At 48.7% G+C, this 17941-nt stretch overlaps 1 protein-coding gene across 3 annotated transcripts; it reads left to right on the top strand.

The window, feature by feature from the left end:
• Positions 1-8833: 8833 nt before the first annotated feature.
• LOC111842886 (NGFI-A-binding protein 1-like) lies at positions 8834-17678 on the top strand. Of its 3 annotated transcripts, none has more exons than XM_023809963.2 (8): positions 8834-9220; positions 11319-11992; positions 12094-12227; positions 12499-12550; positions 14045-14212; positions 14320-14485; positions 15136-15276; positions 15361-17678. In XM_023809963.2, the coding sequence occupies exons 2-8, from the start codon at positions 11321-11323 to the stop codon at positions 15450-15452; spliced, it is 1425 nt and encodes a 474-aa protein (XP_023665731.1). In that variant the 5' UTR covers positions 8834-9220; positions 11319-11320; the 3' UTR covers positions 15453-17678. The 3 variants fall into 3 exon arrangements, with proteins under 3 accessions (XP_023665731.1, XP_023665730.1, XP_023665729.1); XM_023809962.2 differs by lacking the exon at positions 8834-9220 and adding an exon at positions 9228-9585 and having other exon boundaries at positions 15139-15276; XM_023809961.2 differs by lacking the exon at positions 8834-9220 and adding an exon at positions 9228-9585.
• The last annotated feature ends 263 nt before the right edge of the window (positions 17679-17941 follow it).

The following is a 17941-nucleotide window of genomic DNA, read 5'->3' as shown; positions in this document are numbered from 1 at the left end:
GCCTCCCTTTTATCTTATTCATTTATTCCCCCCCCCCCCCCCCCCCCCCCAAGGCTCTAGGATGCCCAGAGTGAGCATTTGTCAAACCATGCAGGAAGCGCAAACGTCACCACTGTGCCTAATCTGCTGGCTTTGTCTCCCGGAGCTGGGCTCTCACCCAGCCGGCGAGAGGAATGTCTCTGTTAATGTTTCAGTAACGTGCAGACCATGCCGTGTTGCCCGACACTGACACTTGCTGCACTCTTGCCAGAAAAGCTCAATTTGAATTTGAAGTGTGAATAATTTTTTATACAGACATTGTTTCGATGGAAATCCCCACCACCATCACCACCACCACCAACCCAACAAGCTGTTTATTAAGTGTCAAATCCAGCCAGCAGAAACATCCCTGGCTTTTCTCCTTCTTGCAGGAGCATCACTGTTCTCTCCGAGCCATCCATCCACATGTGTCACCCCACATTTCCCTGTGCTTTAAAACATGTCCAAGGACTCGGGTGTGACCAAACGAGACCTCAGGGGCCAACCACGCACTTGGTCCAGCCATCTCTCCTCCTCCTTCACGCTGTGCCCCCTTTCATTTCATTGCTTTCTTCTTTCACTGGGTCGCACTCTTCTTTCACTGGGTTGCTTTCTTCTTTCGCTCACTCTCTTCATTGCCACAGTCCTTCTGGTGTTTTGTGTACTACCATGAGGCTGGAGCCTCCCTGTGAGATGGTGCTGTGCCTATGTGCCTTCATGTCACTGTCACCACTTCCTGTTCCATTACAGTAACACGGCGTTTCGCAGCAGCAGCCCGGCTTCATCACTCCACGTTACGCCGCTGTATCTTAATCCATGCAGAGTGTGCGACATCTGAATTCCTACCCCGTTAAAAGGAAGATAATGTAGAGTAACGTATTTAAGTGTTTTTCAGCCTTTATATTGCTGGGGAGGGGACTTTCCATGGGTGGGGGCATTCTTGTTTCTTGAAGATGGCTACACACCTTGCGGCAGACTTGCCCATGAATCCCCCCTCCCTACAGCACCATGGTTACCTGCATGATAGACCGGTGACACTGGGCACTGTGCTGAACTGTAGGGGGCAGTCTGGTGAGTCAGTTATAAAAATAATGACAATAATAATGGTGATAAATGGAACGTGGGGCAGCAAAACAGGAAGAAGCGCGCAGGACGGCAGTCAGAGCATCTGCTACAGTCTCTCTCTCATGCACCATCATCTTGCACCATCATGTCTTGCTGTTGTTGGAGGAAGTCAGGACTGATTCTCCCTCAGCAGTGTGAAACCACAGCCCGCTGGTCATAGTCCAGGCCCCAACAGCTTAAGCCTGCTCTTATCATTAATTATTAATTAATTCATTCATTTATTATTATTATTATTATTATTATTATTATTATTATTATTATTATTATTATTATTGCTTAATGGCCAGCACCCATTCATAGTCACTGCAGTAATGTTGCTTACAGAGCAGTTCTTGAAGCTGGACAGGCACCACAGCACCATCCCACAGAGAACCTTCACTGCACGCCTGTTAAGGAGTGAGCTTCCACTAACCTGAAAATGAGGATGGTTAATGCATGTGTGTGCAATGCTGGCTGCAGAGTATTTATAGATGCCAGCCGAGCAGAGCTGTGCCACACACGCAAGCCGATGCCTAATGTGAATCCGACGGAGCCCCCAGGCTGCCAATACGCTGTGGTTTGACTGACAGCCGCAGGGCTCTGAGAAAGCACCAGTAATGTCTCTGCGGGTGGGTGGGTGAGTGGGAGGAGCTAATTCTCAGTGGAGCCTGGCTTTCTCCTCACCGTCTGGTAAACGATGAAAACATCTTTCTACTGATTCTAAGCCCAAAAAAGTTTAGTGCATCAGAGAAGCAAACTGAGTTTTCATTTGCCTTCACGGAGATAAGTGGGTCAATTACTTGTTTTTTTTTCCCTGAAAGGAATGACATTGACACATATATATGCATAGGCCTGACCTTACGCATCATCTCATATTGCTTAGGAATGGATGAAGCCATAAAAATCATTTATGCTGTCCGGGGTTGCCTGTCCAGTCAGCTGACACACCTGGGGTCCGTCAACTGAGATACATCCAGCACCCTGTGACCCTTGGCCATCTTGCATCTTCCTCTTTTGTAGGGCCATAGGGTTAGCTGTTAAAGGCCCCTAATTGGCTGTTTGCCTGCGGACACTTGACCCAGTATGGGAGGCTGGATTGGGGGGGCAGCCCCATGATTTGGTGTGTGACATTTGTGTTGTCCTGGCTGGTACAGACGCTTGAGGCACCTTAGCACAGACAGCTATGCCTCTTCCTTAAAAACACAGAGTGCAACAGACGTGCACACATTTATCCAGAGTGCAGCATGTGTGATGTAGCCACACAGTGGGGCTGGAGTGATGCACCACAGCAGCCGGACATCTGGAAGCTAGCGCCTCATCCGCTGAACTGCATACGCCACCCCCCAGGACTCCTGGCTGCAGGAAGGAGTGAGTCAGAGAGACACTACAGATCTCAGCTCAGGGTCATTCCAATCTGGAGTGTGTCCTGGGGAGCCCAGGGTGTGAGGGGCATCCTCAACTCTTTCATAAAATATTCCCAATGTGGCTTCATTTAGAATCTGAAATGCTTAAAGCAGCCTCTTGGTGAAAATCTTCATAAATCCTCCTCTCAAGGGTTGCTTATGTTGGTTTATAGAAGATGGATCACAGCGGGGACCAGAAACAGTACGGCTGGAGCAGTCGGAGTGGGGGGGGGGCGCCTTCTGCAGAGCCACCTCTGCCCCAGCGGAAGCTCATTTTTATTTCCACAGAGGGAGTGATCTTCAGGAATCATGGGAAAGTTCACCGGAACATTCCTTTATGAGGCTTTATGAGATGCAGACTCTGGTCCCTGCCTGTCCCCTCCTGGAGAAAGACTCCCACGCATGCACGCCTGGCTGTGCACGCACGCACACGCTGTGAGCTCATGCATTGACACGCTCTCACACAGATGCACGCAGAGGCTGAGGTCCGCCCACGGCTCGCAGCACACACACGCACATGCTGCCCACAGTACGCTCTGCATAAACACGCAGGTACAGCACTCTGTTACGGCGCATGGTCCTCACATGGGACGCTAACGTAAAAACAGACAGATGTACTCTCTCCGCAGCACATGCATGTGACACTTTTGGTGCTGCGCAGAGAGCATAGCTCCCTTTCTATCCGCAGCATACATGTAAACACATGTATACACACACGCGGACATATGCAAACACCCCAACAGGCAGCCCCGGCTCCACGTGGGTGTGTGGCACACAGCAATAAGGCACAGCAGGCTACCTGCTCAAATAACAGGGTGTCTCTAGCAAATGGATGCGAGAGAGCGCGAGGGGATGGGAGGCTTGGGTGGGGCCATGTGGGCGGGGAGGATGGGGGGGCCGTGCCAGGGTGGGCTGTAGCTCCAGCAGAGCCTGTCACCGGGGAATGTCATAGCACAGTCAGGGCCCTCAGAGAGGCGTGGCAGGGCTGCCTGGATATCAGCGCTGTAGCTACGCCAGCCTCAATGCCTTCTAATGGAAAAACTCGTACGAGTAACAGACGCGCTCTGGCCAGCAGGAGCGAACCCCCCTCCACCCCCCCCCAGACATCCCCCGCCTCCCTGACCACCTGACTGCCGTGAGACCACGTGCAGTGCCGAACCGGGGGTCATTGCATGCTGTGTACATGGGAAAAGGCCTCTTATTTTCTTTGGTTCATCACCATAACAATACAGGCCGCATTTCCCACAGAAAATGCTGGAAACAGCGAGTGCGTGTGGCAGGCCGACCGTGGTCACATGACACAGTGCAGCACCTTAACATGCTCCCTGCTGTCTGTCTTGCTTTGCAAAGTGAGTATGTATGAGTGACCAGCACTGACCTCGTTATAATGTCACATTTCATGAATTAACCAATATATAGATGGATCTGTGGTGGAGGGGAATTGGGGGAATCACAGGTGGCTCCAGCTACGGCTCGCTGTCCTCCCACTGCGAATCAGCAGCACAGTAGAGCGTGTTTGTTTTACACATTACACTTAATTTATCCTTTCCTTGCTTTGCCAGAATCCATCCATCCATTCCATCATCCATTTTCTACACCCGCTTCACCTACGCAGGGTCCAGAGCCTATCCCCGAAACTATTGGCGCAGAGTGCTTGGTCAGTGTTACTTTATTTTATATTTGTTTTCAGCGGTTAAACATGTTCTGGGTTCAAAATCTCACATTTGCGTTTGACTCATTTTAAGCTGAATAATGTATCTTCTGTTGCCTTTGCTATTATTTTTAGGGCTCCTTGGCAATTTGTATATCTATTAGACACATCCCCCCCCACCAAGAAAAAGAGGTTTTGCCTGAAGCTATCTGTGAAGTTTCTCACACAGAAATGTAAATGAACATGGCTGTGTATTTGGGGGCCTGGGAGCCTGGCAGGGTCTGTTTTGAAAGAGCGTTTTGCTACTTTGAAGCTGCTTACACAGCCTCCTCCCAGAAGGTTTTGATATTTTATATGAAGAATGGGAAGTTGGGATGTAAGGCTCCCTGTGCAGTAAACAGGGTACTGAGGCATGCAATTGTAATCTCTTGGGTTCATTTAGATTCTGGGCCAGGGAAGCAGGAAAGGCACAGATCCGGCCATGGAAATCTTCACGGAAACATCCAGGGAAAGGTGCTGATGTTTGCCTCCTTGTCCAGCTGGCAGAAATGTGGACAGATCCTGGACCAGAACTTGATAGCGTGTGGGCTCATTTTGGCCGAACAAGTGGGACTCCGGCATCCAGAAGGACAGGTGTGCATAGAAGTCCTGCATGTCCACTGGGATGGAGAGCACTGATGCAGCTTGAAACACACCGGAGTGCTGGGATAATGCATCCGACGGGAGTATCCGCAGGAACCTTCACATGTTTTCTTGTTGACCTCGGTCACCTGCATCTGTAAACACACATCTGGAAGCTTCTTTTGCTCAGCAATAGCCTGTATCACTTCGCTATACCGGCACTTACATACGTATTTATGATGGGCCTGGGCAGATGGGGGGTTGGGCTAGACAGCTGGCTAGGTCTAACTTTCACCTGTAAATCTGTAAATACCCATCCATCCATCCATCAATCCATCCATCCATCCATCAATCCATCCATCCATCAATCCATCCAACCATCAATTCATCCACACACACACACACACATACCTATATACATGCATACATACACTCACCTAAAGGATTATTAGGAACACCTGTTCAATTTCTCATTAATGCAATTATCTAATCAACCAGTCACATGGCAGTTGCTTCAATGCATTTAGGGGTGTGGTCCTGGTCAAGACAATCTCCAGAACTCCAAACTGAATGTCAGAATGGGAAAGAAAGGTGATTTAAGCAATTTTGAGCGTGGCATGGTTGTTGGTGCCAGACGGGCCGGTCTGAGTATTTCACAATCTGCTCAGTTACTGGGATTTTCACGCACAACCATTTCTAGGGTTTACAAAGAATGGTGTGCAAAGGGAAAAACATCCAGTATGTGGCAGTCCTGTGGGCGAAAATGCCTTGTTGATGCTAGAGGTCAGAGGAGAATGGGCCGACTGATTCAAGCTGATAGAAGAGCAACTTTGACTGAAATAACCACTCGTTACAACCGAGGTATGCAGCAAAGCATTTGTGAAGCCACAACACGCACAACCTTGAGGCGGATGGGCTACAACAGCAGAAGACCCCACCGGGTACCATTAATCTCCACTACAAATAGGAAAAAGAGGCTACAATTTGCACGAGCTCACCAAAATCGGACACTTGAAGATTGGAAAAATGTTGCCTGGTCTGACGAGTCTCGATTTCTGTTGAGACATTCAAATGGTAGAGTCAGAATTTGGCGTAAACAGAATGAGAACATGGATCCATCATGCCTTGTTACCACTGTGCAGGCTGGTGGTGGTGGTGTAATGGTGTGGGGGATGTTTTCTTGGCACACTTTAGGCCCCTTAGTGCCAATTGGGCATCGTTTAAATGCCATGGCCTACCTGAGCATTGTTTCTGACCATGTCCATCCCTTTATGACCACCATGTACCCATCCTCTGATGGCTACTTCCAGCAGGATAATGCACCATGTCACAAAGCTCGAATAATTTCAAATTGGTTTCTTGAACATGACAATGAGTTCACTGTACTAAAATGGTCCCCACAGTCACCAGATCTCAACCCAATAGAGCATCTTTGGGATGTGGTGGAACGGGAGCTTCGTGCCCTGGATGTGCATCCCACAAATCTCCATCAACTGCAAGATGCTATCCTATCAATATGGGCCAACATTTCTAAAGAATGCTTTCAGCACCTTGTTGAATCAATGCCACGTAGAATTAAGGCAGTTCTGAAGGCGAAAGGGGGTCAAACACCGTATTAGTATGGTGTTCCTAATAATCCTTTAGGTGAGTGTATATCAATCATGTTATGGGGGTGTGTGATTCAGCAGGTTAGGGCACTATACCTGTGACTGCTGGCTAAAATCTCAGACTCAGCAGAGTTATTTCACCGTTGGCCCCTGAGCAAGGCCCATCACCTTGATTGCTCCAGGGACTGTCTGACCCTAATTTCTCAAAAAAAATTATGTCACTTTGGAATAATAAAATGTTAGCTCCAGCGTCTGTGCCTATACAGTCCGCCTGATGCTGTTCCTAATTTGCTTCATATCTGAGTGTAATAGTGTTGGTTCATCTGTGTTACGGATGTTTTCCTGGGAAGAACAGCATGCAGTAATAAGCTGAAGCACAAACTGCATTGGCACTGCACTGGATCTCTGTCACCGTCACTAGTCAGTGTCATGCTGACGCTCCACATCCCGTCATGAAGCCCAGGCAACGTCCAGTGTGGTGTGTGGTCTGTGCCCTTCGTTAGCCAGTATGACGTACCGCCTCAGGTGTGGCCCACATGCTGCTGTCCGGGTCTCCATATGACACCACTTCATACAACAAGGTCGCATCCTGCAGGCATAACCCTGCTTTTGTGGTCAAGTGCTTCTAGGGCAGAAGATGGTGGGCAGCCCTCATGAAGACCATATTTCTATGCACAAACAATAAAATCCCCAAACCAGAATGACTTGAGAGACGGATGTTCTCAATCTCTTGTTTAGATAGAGGACTCCGCAGCCTGCTCTTCCTATTCTGAGAGAGTTTCTTCAGACTCTCTCTTCCAGTCATGTTTACCACTATTTACTTTCCATTGTTGTATCCATGATTACCCTAGAGAGTTTAAATTTAGCCATAACTTAAATAGAGTTTTAAAAATGTATCAGTGATATGATAGATGCATTGGATGCTGTATTTTGCAGGTTAAGATAGGGAGATAAACTCCCCGCTTGGGCATGATAGAGCAGCCTCCCTCGTCTCCGTCTGCTGTAGGTCTTCTGATTCCTAAATATAGCCACGATGGTCAGGCTGTGTCAGTGTTTTTAGCCACACCCCTCTCTCACTGCATTTCCTGCCATTTCCCATGGCGACAGGAAGCTGAAGGGACCTTCGCTCCTGAATATTCTCCACCCCAGGTCAGGAGCACAGCAAAGCAAGCAGGGAATTTGGAAGCAGGGAGTGTTTATGTGCATCACAGACTGAAACATCTCTCCTGGGTGAATCCTATCTTGATTTGCCTAAATTTCTGAACACCTCATACAGCACACTTTATTATTTACAAACTGATTATTTTGGGTGTTTTTTTTTTTTTTTTCAAATCATCCGAAACCCTCCCAGGCATGACATGTTTTGAGACAGACAGACACTGATGTCTTGACCCTGACGTTGGGACGTGAGGAGAGGCAGCTCAGGAATACAGGAACCCAGGAGGCATTCCGGCTGGGATGCGGACACATAGCCGAGGTCCATGCCCCTGGATGTGTGATGGCGGCTTCGTGGTTGAATCAGCATGCGTGGGAGTGCAGGTACCCTGGAGTTCAGCGCGCCTGCGTCCTGCGTGTGGGACTGATGGAGCCCCCCCCTCCTTCACAGATACACAGCTCTGTGATTAGGTGCTACTGCGCTTCAGTCACCATGACAAGAAACAGTGGGGGGGTAATTGGGGGGAGATGAATTTGGGTGAGGTCGGGGGGTAGGTTGGTGGCAGTACTGACAAAGTATCAAATGACTTGCCATGTGGGAGGGGGTGGGGCTGAAACAGCAATTCCCCCCATCACCCCCCCCACCCCCCCACCCAGAGAGAAGCCTACACAGTGCAGTGATGTTCCAGCAGATCAGCTGTCAAAACATCACGTAGACGTGCTGTTTGCGGAGCAGTGGGGCTCTCTGAAGCCACCCATGTGTCATCCTACCTGAACGCTCGGCATGAAGGAGATCGGCTTGTCTTCAAGGATTTATTTAACAAAAGGAAGACTCTGAGGCCATATTAGGAAGAAATCAGCAATTCCAGCAACCTCTGCTGGGGAGGTGGCCTGCAGGCAGGGTGCTTTATCAAACTTTTTGTCATTTTGATCATGTAAATTATTATGCTGCAGTAGAATTCGCCCTCCAGACACCCACTGATTTGGGCTGTGTTATTTGACGCTTAAGATTATGGTTTAACGGTTTATAGAGTGAAGAGAGTAACTCCAGGCTCACCAGGCTCATCCAAAACAGCAGAGAACAGGAGAAGTCAACACTTGAGGTAGCGATCAGACTGCGCACAACTGCGTTCTTAAAGCTGCACTGCAATTGCAACAATATCATAAGTAATCATACAATAAATAAGAATCAAAGTGACATGGAGCTGCTTTCTGTATAATGTGTATCCATGTATGCTGTTCTCGCTGGGGCTGTTTGTAGGTGCGTCCCCCCCCCCAGAGGGCCTCTCCTCGCCGCCGCCCCGCTCGGTATTCCTCCCACGCTCGCTGTCGCCCACGCCAGGATCTGCGTCACGCAAAGGCGTGGGAGTGACACGGCGATGCAGCGAGAGCGGAATATCCCAATGCTAGCGGCAGGGGAGGAGGGGGGAAAACCGAGCGGCGCCCCGGCCCTCTGTACTAAACCCGTGCGCAGTGCGAAAGGCAACAGACAGAGAACCGGCGCGCCTTCGTTACAGTGAGCGTCCCCGACTCATCAGCGAAACCTGTGCGCTTTTGTCGCATCCTTACCCCCTACCCTCATCCCGGGTGGACATCTGGTTAAAAAACCGCGAAAGGAGTCAGTGACAACTCGGAAACCGGAACGCAGGAGCTTTACAGAGGTAGGTGAAGGGGGATGTGACCGCGCCGCGGGAGCGCGCCATGGGCTTTGCGCACACGGAGACTGGGCTTATGCTGATCTCCATCGGGCACATCGGATCACAGTGGACGGGTTTCGCCTCCGTGTGGGTGAATCCCAGTGAGATCCACCATGGTGGGCGTGCGGGCGCAGCTGTGTAAATAGGACATTATAAGAAAGCGTCTTTTCCCTTTATGTCCCGCTGAACTTCTCCTTCATGTAGGAAAAGGGCAGGTTATCGTGCAGTTGGTAACTTCACCGAGAGGATTCTGGTTAAGGAGAGAGCGATTGTCCCTAAACTTTGTAAGTGTACGAAGCCCCGGTTTTAGGAGATGCGCACGGCTGAAGGTGAGACCTGATCTGTTTTAAAAACCTCATGCAGCTACTTATTGTATTTCCATACAAACTAAGTACAGTGTGGAAAGGAAACCCTGCAGCTTATTTCATTCTTTGTACCGTTTTGTTTTGTTGAAAGCATGCTTGTAGACCATGACCGATCGGATGCCGTGCTTTAAGTTTAGGATGTATTCAGTGTGTTTGAGGTTGACATCTGTATATTAGCACGGCGCAGGTGCTATATAGGGTACAACTCCTAACTTTAAGTCTAACATAAAAGTGACTGTTTCGGTAGGCGTGTGGCTCTTTTAACATTATGCTAGTATCGGTGCGGATTTTGGTGAATTTTAGGTGCCTGCTGTGCACGGTTGCATCAAAACTTGTTTCCTCAGTTTGGGGATCGGGCAGGACTGAAGGTGCCGTGCTGTTTTTTATGCATAAATATCATGTACTAATGTGCTGCTGTGGCAGATGGCACCCCGCACATAGGTGATATTTATTTACAGGCTAAATAAACAGTGAAAGAAAGTAACGGTTGCAGCAGAAAGTGAGGTTCTCTGGAGAGTGTATATTAGGGAGTGACGATGGGGAGTCATACGGGACAGCCCTTCCGGACGTCCGCGCCCCAAACGGTGCTTGTATACACCCTGTCCTGAGACTGTTGGGGCTTGTGACCGTCCTTGTGTCACTGAATTATCGCTGTTCCATGCCGTACGCTGTTTTGCAGATTAAGGTATCTGGCTGGGTCACCTTACTCAAGGTGACAAGGACACAGAAGGACGAAAGCTCTCCTGACGTGAATGAGTGCGGTCCTTTCACCGCCCTGCTGCAGAGGATAATGCCCGCGGTTTATACACCCATGGAGGAAACATGTAGTGGGCGGAGGACATTATCTTTTGCTCTGAGTTCCACCTTTTTTTACCTTTAACGCGGGAGCAGTAAATTCACCTGGTGAGACTCGGATTGGCTGCAGCCCAGCTGAACGGCGCCTGTGCCAGGAGGGCACGCCCACACACGCCCCAAGGCGGCGTGCTGCAGAGCTAGGCGGGGCGCCCCCCCCAGGCTGGGAGGGCGCCCGGTGCTCCTGCATCAAGGATTTAACACAACCTGTTTTAGCAAACTCGTTCCCTAAAAATACACAACTATCAGATTTAACAAGCAGATGTTTCAATAACAATGAATATGAATTTTGTCATACCGTGACATTAAGCACAGTAAACATAAAAATGAAGAGACCAAACACCCACAAAATGCAGGGCTCTGTGGGAGAGAGCCATGCTTTTCCTGGGTCGATCTGAACTGCTTTGTTGCCTTCCAGCAGGGGTGTCAAACTCCATTCCTGGGTAGCTGGAGCCCTGTGTAGCTTACTTCTTTCCCTGTTCCCCCACAAATGATTCAGCTGAAGAGCTGTGTGGTAATTAGCACAAGGAGTTGAATCAAGTGTGTTAAATGAGGGTAAACACAAAAAATGTGCAGGGATCCGGCCCTCCAGGACTGGAGTTTGACACCCCTGCCTTACAGAAACATGCATCTTCATTGTGTGATGACTGATAGGACAATCTGTTTGTTTTGTGGCCTGGTTTTGCTTCCGTGCACTGGACCGTTTCCACAGTGAAGTATGTTTTTCCGAAATGTACAACATCAGCACAGTTTCCAGATCCTGAAGCAGCTCACTTGTGCTCCTGTGTGCTCCTCTGGCTTTATTTATAGTTTAGTTTGATTCCCTGCCACTCCCCCCCCCCCAGGCATGGCGGCAGCTTTGCCCAGGACCCTCGGGGAGCTGCAGCTCTACCGCATCCTGCAGAGGGCCAACCTGCTGTGCTACTACGAGGCCTTCATTCAGCAGGGTGGTGACGACGTGCAGCAATTGTGTGAGGCTGGCGAAGATGAATTCCTGGAGATCATGGCACTGGTGGGCATGGCCAGCAAGCCGCTGCATGTGCGGCGCCTACAAAAGGCACTGCGAGACTGGGTCACTAACCCGGCACTGTTCAGCCAGCCGCGGGCCACCCCTGTCTGTAGTGTTCCTGTCTATAAGCCAGTGGAGCGGGCCGGGTCCGACTCAGACATGGCCCTCGATGCTGAGCCTGCCCCCGCCTCACCACGATCCTGGGCTGAGCCTGGCCTGTCCCCGGCTGAACCTGCTGTTCCTGGTTCCCCGCTGGAGGTGCTGGACACTGCTGCTGTGCGTTCCGTCACAGAGTGTGTGACACGCCTGGCACAAACTCTGCCCAAGGTAGAGCCAGCCGAGGTACGGGACCTCCTTAAGGGCAACAAGAAGCTGGCCAAGATGGTAGGGCACATCTTCGACATGACTGATGAGGACCCACAACGGGAGGAGGAGGTGCGCAAGTACAGTGCCATCTATGGGCGTTTCGACTCCAAGCGGAGAGACGGCAAGCAGCTGACGTTGCACGAGGTGAGCCTGCCGGAGGCTGATGGCCAACCTCCTATCTGGGAAATTCTTTCTACCCTGTTATACTGGGGGGCAATCTGACAACTGGCCACCATCCCCCTCAGCTGACGGTGAATGAGGCAGCCGCCCAGCTGTGCATGCGGAACCTGGCTCTCCTAACACGTCGGGACGAGCTGTTCAGTCTGGCTCGCCAGGTGTCCCGCGAGGTCACCTACAAGTACACCTACCAGAGCAGCAGGTGAGGATCTGCTGGCTCCTTCTAACTGCTCCCTGCAGGTCTGGGTTATATAGTACTTTCTACCCAACACTAGATTGTCAGATTTTAGACACCCAGTGTAACACTAATTAAAATTCTGTTGATTTTGTGCAGAAAATTACTTGTTAAGGAGGCTAAGTGCGTTTTGCATGATCTTTCACACACAAGTGGGTCGTGTGTGAAAGATCATGCAAGCCTGTTCACTTTCCAGAGATTCCAGGGTAATTAAATGCATCCCTCTGTCTTCCTGCAGACCTCATTGTGGCAACAGGGAAGATCCTTCATCAAAGAGGATAAAAACAGAGGTCAGTGGGGGTCATGGAGCCTTGTTGGTGAAACAGTTAACTCACAGCATCGCATCACTCTCCAGGGGGAAAAGCCCAGAGCAGGAAGGTTAATGCGTTTGAGCTGGAGATGAGTAGATTCAGGGGGTCATCCTTCTGGCCTGAGCATGTGAGGGAGGACTCCTGACCCCTGCAGAGATAACGTGAATAAAACTGACAGATCCGCAATGACCTGCCCACGGGGTCGGACTTCAGATTAGGCCATCCACTTCACCTTTGGTTGTAATACAGCTCACGTCTTGTCTCAGCCTTCCCACCAGGAGAACCTTCATCTCATAATCCCGCTTTGGGATCTGTCTTTGCCTGAGAATTGTGCTGTCGCCTCCTGTTGGCCCAGTTAGACCCACATCGTAGGGTCCTGCCAGTAAAGCAAGGTAGAAGTAAGCTGAAAATGCCCCCCCCCCCCCAAATCCCCTCCCACCATGCTTCTAATTTGACTGATCGTCTTGTAACATGGATTTTTAACTTTCTCAGATCACCCACCTCTGCATTATTAATATTCAATCTGCGTTTTTCATGCTCTAAATAAATAACCAGTTAAGTGACTAAAATGTCCCCCGTGAACCCCATCAAATGCCCCCCCAGCTCCTTTACAGTTGTGGCTCCTGTCCCCTGGAGCCCCCCCTCCATAGCTTACCGTCTTTAAGGCTGACCCACGCTGACGATGGAGAGCCCAGATTAAATCACACTGCAGCCCACTGCCGGTCTGAAGGTGCCTGTGACATCAGCGAGTGGGCGCTGCTGGAGTCACCCAGAGCCGCATGGCACTCACTGCCAGAAAGTACAGTGGGGCGAGGCGTCACACGCGCGCCAGCATCACACACACGTGCACACAAACATACCGCCACATTCATCTAAGAAAAACCCCTCTGGTTGCTCTTAGCCTTTTGAGCACGGCACCCTATCTGATCCAGTATGCCCAAGCAAAATCATTGCGAGGGTAACGATCCATCAGGAAGCAAGGATACAAAACCATACATTCCTCTTTCCATCCATTCAATTTTTTACCATGAACAGGATCTTTGGAGGGCCAGGAGTTCCTCTCTGGTAGCACAGGGCACAGGGCTGGGGTACACCCTGGATGGGTTGTCAGATCATTGCAGGGTACACACACACAGACTCATTTAAAAACAGAAAATAATCCAGTTATTTCTAGATAAAATGCAGCTGGACAGTAACCATAAAATGTGTTTTGGACGTGTTGGTCTTCCTGTAGTCCAGTCTCTCAGGACCCATTCTACCTAAGACAGATTTCTTGTTCCGCTGGTCTTCCTCTGCGGTTCAATCCGACTGGGGTAACACAGCCAGATGTGGGGGGCTGTGTGGCTGCAGGGTAGGGCTGTTCAGAACCCTGGGGGTGACTGTAGGTCAGGCTCAGTTCTTCAGGGATGTCACAGACTCTTAGCAAGTCTGTACTGATATTTCTGACTGTGTTTCCACCCTTGATGTTTTCAGGAGGGCGTGTTTGACCTCCACGAGGCCATGCAGCAGATCTGCACACGGCAGGAGATGCTGAAAGAGCGACTGGCCCCCGTTACGCCCACGGGAGGTGAGGCAGCAATGCAGAGCATTCTGACCACCAGGGCGGCGACAGCAGGCTGCCTGCCCACGTCTTTGACCCAGGTAAGCTTCACCGGAGACACGGATGCAAAATGGAGATTCATCTGCAAATAGCTTTGGAGACAGGCGGACATTTTTAATTTAAAACTCATGTCTGTTTGTGTAAACAGATGCAGCTGGAGCGGCTGCTGGCCAAGCAGATGGAGGTCCTGCAGGACGCTGCAGCCCGCGAGAGACTCCACACACTCAACTGGATGCTCCCTCCACGGGGCCCCAAGCCACTTCCCCAGCACCTCAACCCCAATGGGGTTGCCACGGACAAGGCCGAGCAGCAAGGTATGGACATGGGCATGTCTCACAATGGGTGAAGTAGGGTCCTTAATCTGCTGACTCGCCCACCGTGTTCCCAGTTGGAGGGAAAAGCACATAGGTGGCACCAGGATTCCAGCATCTTATCCAAATCAACTGCCTGCCCAGGAGATACTGCAGGTCTGCTCCCTGCCGATGTGAGGAGTTTGCGATTGGGAGGGAGCAGGCCAATCAGGATACACGTAGGGAGTTAAGAGGATTTGTCCGTTTCTAACGTGCCCAAGGGGGAAACGCAGCATGCCGGCTTTCTGCCGTTCAGTTGCATGTAGGAGTGACGTGCCCAGCCCAAGGCGGCCCTCCTCAGGTGTTTTTACTCATTATGTCCCTCATCCTGTTAGTCACAGGCTTCATCCTCACACTGCGCCAGCCGCTCCTTTCCTCTGGGAACGGTTGTGGAGTTTCTACGTTTCTTTGGATACGAGCACTTAAATTAGAAATAAATTAAATATGCTTTTAATTAAAGATTTGGCAGGATGATTTCTTTCTGTCCCATTGCTGACACCTCCCAACCTCTGCTGATTCCCCAGGACAGCAACAGGGTGCCCCACATGCAGCCCATGTGGGTGATCATGTGACTGTCCCTGCTAATGTTCTCGCTAATACGCATGTCCCCACAGCAGAACAGCTACCCAGCCCAAGGGTCTCCGGGCTGCGGTGGAGTATCACCGAGGGTGAATTGCCCTTGGGGCGGCAGCTGGCCAGCGAGCTGAAGAGACGGCACTCCCTCAGCGTGGGAAGGGCCCCGCCCACAAGCTCAGGTGAGCCCTACCCACACCATGCCGCCACACCTCTCCCCATGGCAGAAGAGGTTCTGACCCTATATCTCTCTCTTCCTCCCCCAGAGCAGAGGATCAGGACAGATTCCCTGCAGGGCATCCTTAACCTCTCTGAAGTCAAAAAGACCATCAAGGTGGAGCCTGAGGACTCCAGATAGCTGCCCAGATCACTGCCAGTCTGTCCAAACACTGACCCGCAGAGCCTTAACAACCAATGTTGCCTCAGAAACAAACATTTCTTTTAACTTTCTTTATACCAAAGTGCTTTTAATGTACATCAGTGGAGGAAGGGGGTCACGGTGGGGTCCAGGACAGGGTATCCTTCTAGCTGAGTGTACAGGTCCTGTTCTCACTGGTGCTCTGTTCATACAGAGTGACTCTCATTTTGTATATATGTCGTTCCTTGGAACTGTGTTGTCGCCGTTATTTATATGTGCTGTGTATTATATTTCCTCAGAAGTGAGAAGAACATTAAGGGGTTCTACTGTATATGCACCCACGAGCAGCTGTGTAACACAGAGGACTCGAGGCCAGAGAGTGTTTTTTATTCTGGAAAGGTTCACACTGCGCGCTCAGCTGCTGGCTCACAGATTTGTAACTGAAAGACAAATCTGCTACTTGCAGGTGCAATGAGCTCTCCACTATTGCAGATGAAGTCTTATCATGTTCCAATGTCTGTGTCGTGGCCAACAAAGCCCATATATTTATTAAATAGTTTAAGAGGAGATAGTGTATATAGCCAAAAGGAGATAACATAGTCACTTGATTCAGAAAGCAGGGTTTAATACCTCTTTTCTTCATGAACCACTTTCCAGTACGTTTATTAGTAGATGAATACTAATTAAGTGTATTTAGAGAAACCCAGTGAAAGTGTATTATTGTCCCACCACCACAATTGTTCAGCATATGAAACTTCTGTGTTGACTAGCGTAGCTGTAGTCCTACTTCTGAATGATGTGCAGAGTTTAGCTGTAACCAACGTAGATGTTTTTCCACTCTCAATTTGGTGTTCTGTGCTGTTAGATTTAGCATTAAAGTCCTAGTTCCTTGTGTTTACGCCAAATAGATTGTCCATGTCAACACCTATCCACTTTTCCGACTCATTGATCAACATACGTTCATTAACAGTAATTTACCAGCTGTCATTTTAGCAACCCTGGGTAACGTTCTGACATGCCACACATGTTCTATCACCAGAATTCAAGCTCTATGTGTTGCTGTTCTTTCAGACATTTGCCATTTAAATACCTCTTATTTTTATTAACACTGACCAGCTCTGTCCTAAATCACATGCAGTAGTCTGGGGGAAAATGTGTGTGTGTTGGTTTTTGTATTGTCTGCGAAGAGGACAGACTTCTTGGATTTTGCAAAAGCAAGAAACCTATTTGTGATTCCTAATGTATGTTTGTGTGTGTGTGTGAGAGAGAGAGAGAGAGAATTAGGTTTATATTACATTGTGGGGACCAAATGTAGTAAAAACCTGTTATTTTGACATTGTGGGGACCATTCCTCAGGTACCCACAAAGATCTGTGACTGCAATCAAAAAAGTAAAAATGGCAAAAGTCTCGTATTTTGTTTGGTTACTTATGGTTAAGGATAGGCCTGGGAAGGGGTTAAGGTCGTCATGTTGCGATATAAATTTTCCCCATAGAAATTAATGGAGTTGAACAGAATATTATAGGTATTCAAAACCTGAAGATCTCAATGCGTAGCAAATACAGTTAAATCAGCAAAAGTCTTAAGCAATCAAAGCAAATGATGTTTAAAGTTGTTTACTTGGGCCGTTTAGGAATATTTGCTCAGAGATTAAACACTATTTAATAGTAGGATATATATTGATAAATAAATATTGCTGCAATAAAAAGTAACTGGAACTTGTATTGATGTCCAGAAAAGTTCTTGTATGGTTAGAAGAATTTAGTTTTGGTTCCCAAAACTCTCTTAAGGGGAACCCCAGCTAGTCATTCCAAGCATGTGTTAAATTTCACCATCAGCTCACTTAATTAACACAGTTAATTAACAGGGGTGATTTGAGGAGAGGTTTTGAAATGGCTAAGCCAATCTACTTGACAAACACAATTTTCTTTGGCCTAAGGCTTTTGCGCAGTACATGACGTGAATTTCAGATTCAAAAGTATGATACAAAAAAGGAGAATGACACGAGGTCATTCAGCTAGATTTGTCCATATATGTAATTTTTAATGTATTAATTGTCTGTTCTTTTACACTACAGTTTTAATGCCTATGCTGCTCCATTCTGCATCCTGTCACTATTTTGGTGAAAAACACTCAAGTCCGTTAAGCTGAACTTATTTTGTAAACACTAATATATTTAATTTGTTATACAGCACATAAACATTAAACTCTATTTTTTGAGATCTTATTCTGGGGTCTTTATGTCCATGTTTTATACATTTTATATGTTTTGAAATATAAAGTTGTCTAAGAAAACAAGTCCTACTGATGCATAGTAAAACTGCATTATACTTTTAGTCAGATTCTTACTAGAAAATGCAGTCATTGGACAAGGTAGGATTTTAGACAGTAGGTTTGTTTTTCATTTTGGGAAATCACAACATCTCACTTTTGGCAAAAGCTTACTGCTCCTTACCTGAATCTCTTTCACCAACCCCGTGTTGGGGGATT

The sequence above is a fragment of the Paramormyrops kingsleyae genome, chromosome 1, assembly GCF_048594095.1.
Source record: "Paramormyrops kingsleyae isolate MSU_618 chromosome 1, PKINGS_0.4, whole genome shotgun sequence".
Lineage (NCBI taxonomy): Eukaryota > Metazoa > Chordata > Actinopteri > Osteoglossiformes > Mormyridae > Paramormyrops > Paramormyrops kingsleyae.
This window is presented reverse-complemented; position numbering and strand designations above follow the sequence as displayed.

Coding starts and splice junctions, on each gene's coding strand:
- LOC111842886 (XM_023809961.2), top strand. Junction 12,551..14,044: donor CAAAGAGGATAAAAACAGAG/GTCAGTGGGGGT, acceptor TGATGTTTTCAG/GAGGGCGTGTTTGACCTCCA. Junction 14,486..15,135: donor GGACAAGGCCGAGCAGCAAG/GTATGGACATGG, acceptor ATGTCCCCACAG/CAGAACAGCTACCCAGCCCA.